The 4,592-nt window shown below is 54.9% G+C and overlaps 1 protein-coding gene across 1 annotated transcript in view; it reads right to left on the minus strand.

The window, feature by feature from the left end:
• Positions 1 to 551: 551 nt before the first annotated feature.
• Positions 552 to 4,592, minus strand: part of ELMOD3 (ELMO domain containing 3) — a 5,386-nt gene continuing 1,345 nt past the window's right edge. The window contains 6 exon segments of the mRNA XM_031065076.1: positions 552 to 1,460; positions 1,947 to 2,074; positions 2,575 to 2,651; positions 3,137 to 3,267; positions 3,854 to 3,976; positions 4,569 to 4,592. The exon segment at positions 4,569 to 4,592 is cut by the window's right edge and continues 27 nt beyond it. Of these exon segments, the coding sequence (XP_030920936.1) occupies positions 1,306 to 1,460; positions 1,947 to 2,074; positions 2,575 to 2,651; positions 3,137 to 3,267; positions 3,854 to 3,976; positions 4,569 to 4,592 (638 nt within the window). The 3' untranslated portion in view covers positions 552 to 1,305.

Genomic DNA, 4,592 nt, shown 5'->3' on the forward strand with positions numbered 1-4,592 from the left:
CTTTCCCTTCAAACTTCTTTCTTCCTCATCTTTTTCTTCCTCCTTTTTTCCTTGTCCTTTCTATTTCTTTGTTTTCCCTCCTTTTTTCTTGTCTATTTGGTTTTATTCTCCTTTTAAACATCCTTTTACCTTTTCTCTCATCTTTTCTATCCCCCCCTTATCCCAGATCTCAGATACCACTCCCAAATGTGTTCCCACAGGTGCAAAACTGTCCCGAACCCCACCACATCTTTTTCTTCCTCCTTTTTTCCTTGTCCTTTCTATTTCTTTGTTTTCCCTCCTTTTTTCTTGTCTATTTGGTTTTATTCTCCTTTTAAACATCCTTTTACCTTTTCTCTCATCTTTTCTATCCCCCCCTTATCCCAGATCTCAGATACCACTCCCAAATGTGTTCCCACAGGTGCAAAACTGTCCCGAACCCCACCACATCTTTGTTCCCCCAAAACACATGAAAGGGATTCCCCCTCCAATTTCCACAATAATTCAAGATCAACGCAACAAACCCCAACTCCAGGGTGCTTTTTCTCCATTTATTTTATTTTTTTTCCATCCAGGAGCATTCCCAGCCCCCAGGAACCATCACCCTCTCAGGGGAGCTGGGGCCACAACGTTCCCCTCTCCCTCAGCTCCCACTTCTCCAAACCCCTCACTTCTCTCCAGATTTGGGCTTTGGGGGCTGCTTTTCCCCATTTTTAGGGGCTGGGGACATTCCCAAGCACTGGCCCTGAGTTCACAGAGGGAATAACCCTTGGAGCTCTCAACCCTCGTTTCTCTCCTCCAGAGCACCTTTTTCACCCCAAAGTGGACTCTGGGCACCCCAGCTCACCTTTCCTTCCCCCAGACACAGAGCCCAGTGGCAAATCCAAAACTCTTTTTCCCACCAGATCCCTCGTCTCCCCCTTTAATAACTTTTTTGGGTGCTGACAGCCCACAGTGACCCTGGGGGTCTGACACAGCCCCCAAAGTGGGGGTTACCCATTCCAGGCACTGATGGGGCTGGGATGGGACCCAGGAACCCAGCACCACCTTCAGCTCCACCTGGGGAGGGTCAGGACCCAGGTGGGACCCCAGATTTGGGGTGGGGACAGGGACTATCCCAATGCCAGGCTCATGGAATCCCCTGTTCTACCACCTCCTCCTCCTTTGCTTCCAGAAAATTCCACCTGGAGCAGGCAAAATCCCGGCTCTGTGACCTCTCCTGGCCCTTCCCGCGCCCCCAAACCAGGGGAACACCCGTGTGTGTCCCTCCAAGGGCTGATCCACCAGCACAATTCCCTGTGCAGGTCCCAGTCCGCGTCAGAGCAGTCAGGAATCTCCCTCCAGCTCCACCCCAGGGTCACAAATGCTGGTGAAGTGGATCTGGGAGGAGGGAGGGGAGGGAGGCCGAAGGCCACGGCTCAGGTAGGCTTCCAGGGATTTCAGCAGCTGCCTTGGCTTCTTTTTGGTGGATAATTCCAGCTCTGGAAAGGCCAGAGGGGGAAAAGGTTGAGGGGAGCAGACCTGGATGGGGTCAAGGGTCCAATACATCTGATCTCCTGACATTTTCCCTTGGTAAAGGGCAGGCTCGTGCTTTCCTTGGGATGAGGGAGCAGAGTGCCAGCCTGAGCACCCTAAAATTGCAGTGCAGGGAAGATGGGGTGGAGCTGGAGCCCAGCAGCGCCAGCTGGACCCTGATTTCTGAGGGATACACTGCTCCCACTGACAGCATTCCTCTCTGGAGTAAGTAATTGATGGACAGGGGCTGAGCTATGGCTCCCTGCCTGTGGAGCAGGGAATGTCCCCACATGTCCCCCACCTTGAGCATCCCCCTGGCGTGGAAAATGTGAGGAAAAACACCCCTGGGATAGGGAAAAACAGTGCAAAAACCTCAGTGTGGGGATTAAACAGGGAATGTTTGGACTCCCCCGTGTCAGTGGGCAGGGGAAGGAGCAGCTGTGAAGACAAACCCTTGAGGAAGAAGCCAGCGTTGGCCACGGTGCCGTGCTGCTGCTCCCAGAGGCGCGAGAGGCGCAGGAAGGCGGCGGCGTAGAGGTCGTTGAGCACCCCGATCACCTGCTGCCGCCGGTTGCACTCCCTGCAGGGGCAGCACAGACATTACTGACAACTCAAACTACTGTAAAAGTCATTAAAAACGGGGTTTAGGCCCTGCTGGTCTAGCTAAGCTAGCAATAGGTTGGAAGTTCCCATGCGGAACAGTGTTGGGAGTGAAAAGTCTGTTAACATGGACACCTATTCTTGGAGAAAAATAGAAATCTACACTTCCATTAAAATTGATCTGTCCCATGAGAATCCACTAAGGAAATATGTGAACACTTGTAGATGGAGAGAGTCTTACACACACAGGCACTTTTTAACCAATTAATTGATTAGCAAGAAAACCACCAGCCAACTGGAGTTACATGAGAGGTATGTGAAAACTGGATAAAATGAGTTATGTGAATAAAGAATTGGCTTTTCTGCATGAGGAAACTGAGTCCCCTCTGATTATTATTACAGCAGGAGAGGGCTCAGTCCCCTGCTGGGCAGGGGAACAGCCTGGGATGCAGCTTGAGAGCCCAAACCCACCCCGCTCACCGCGAGAGCCGCTCCTCCTGCAGCGCCTGGATGACGATCCGGGTGATGTTCACAGACATGATGCAGAAGGGAAAATTCTGGAAAACAACCACAATCCCAGCATTATGGAACTCAGCTGGAAAACCCTCCTCCCCTCTGGCCCTTTGACACTGCATCCATGCATCCACAAATCCACGGGACAGATCCATGGGATGCACGCACTGGGCTAACAGCCCTACAGGCCCAGGCTTGGACGGGTGCTGAAGGCTGAGCCTATCTTGTACCCAGGCTTAAACCCAGACTAAAATGTCTCTACTCGTTCCCATTTTCCCGTTGCCCAACTCTCCAGACTGTTTAACCTGCTCCAAGCCAGTATCAAATCCCTAAAATCCCATTCCCAACATAAAGACAGCTCTGCCCCAGCCTGGATCGGGGCTCTTGGGCACCACCTTCCTCCCCTCATGAGGACAAGGTGGTTCAGCACCCCAAAAATCTCAGAAGAGAAGGTTTTGGTTATTCTGCTTCCCAGAGCATGGGGAATTCCAAGGGAGACCCCCTGGCAGGGAGGAGGGGAAGGTCATGCCTGGGTTTCATGCTGGGAGAGCTGGAAGATCTCCCGTGCCAGCGGCAGCATCCGGGAATCCAGGACAAAGAACAGGATCTGCATCAGCCCCAGCATTCCTGTCCCACGCAGGTCAGTGCCAGGATCCGCACCTGGGAGGGTGAGAGACAGCCTGGATCACCCCCTGCCCCCTCCCCACCTCCGTGGGGTGTTTATTCCCTGTACCCCCTGCCACTGCACTTCCAGAGTCCAGCAATGCTGGGATCCCCCTTCCCTGGGAAAAGCTTGCAGGGCATTTCCCTGATGGGGCCACCACCTCGCTCATGTGGGCATTAACCAGCCCCTGCCCCACCCCACCACTCCCACTCCTCTCCAGGAATTACCAGCTTTTTTAGGAACGTGGTACTGGGATGACCCAGCCAACCACACCAGATGTCGTACTGGGGCCAGTTTTGTTTAATTCTCCTATGGGGAGAGTCTCCAAAGGGACTGAGAGTGCCCCGGGGAATTTTGTAGGGCTATGGACAGGAGTGGGAGGATCGGGGTGATCAAAGCCTGGGATCATTTTTGGGTCCAAGAAGGACACTGAGGTGCTGAAACATGCCCAAGGGAGGCCAGTGGGGCTGGCTCTGGAGCACAGGAGTGCCCGAGGGAGCTGGGATGGAACAGGGAGGTTCCAGGGGAGGTCTGGATGGATTCTGGGGATGTCCCCAGGCAGAGGGGTGCTCCCTGCCCTACCCTGGAAGCCCAGCTCCTCCCAGTGTGCCCCGTAGCGCGGGCAGCCCAGCCTGGAGCGCGTCAGCTGCCGGTAGATGGTCTGCAGGATCCGCATGTGCACCCGCTCCGAGTCATCCAGGGCACCTGCAGGGAGGGAGCCAGCACCTGGCTGCTCACAACACCCCTGGCAGCTGTGACCAACCCCTCAGTGCCCCAACAACACCCCTTGGCCCCAGAAATGCTCCTTGGTGCCTGAAAAAACATCCTCCAAAAAGCCCCCTTGTTACCTGAAAACGCCCCTTGGCACTGTAAAACCCTCAGCAGCCAAACCCATGCCCCATGGAACCCTAAAAATGCCCCGTTTCTCAAAAATACCCCTCAGCACCCAAAAGATGCCTCTTGGCGCTCAAAAGACCCCAAACTCACCCCTCAACACCCTGAAAAAGCCAGAAAATGTCCCTCAGTGCCTAAAACCAAACCCTCACCCTCACAGCACCTAAAAAGCACAGCTTGGCACGTTAGAAACCCCTTCGTTGCCCAGAAAAGGCCACTCCCCCCCCGGACCCACAGGCGCAGGGTTCCCATGTGCGTGTGCCCCCCTCATGCCAAGGGTGCGGGTGATTCCCACCCCACTCCCCCCAGACTGAGGGGCAGGAGGGCGGCGGAGCCAGGGCTGTGCCGCGGGGAGCAGGGATGGGATCCAGCGGGGCACCGAGGGCACGCCGGGGCCACTCACACTGTGCCATGGCCAGCGCCAGCT

The sequence above is a fragment of the Geospiza fortis genome, unplaced genomic scaffold (assembly GCF_000277835.1).
Source record: "Geospiza fortis unplaced genomic scaffold, GeoFor_1.0 scaffold658, whole genome shotgun sequence".
Lineage (NCBI taxonomy): Eukaryota > Metazoa > Chordata > Aves > Passeriformes > Thraupidae > Geospiza > Geospiza fortis.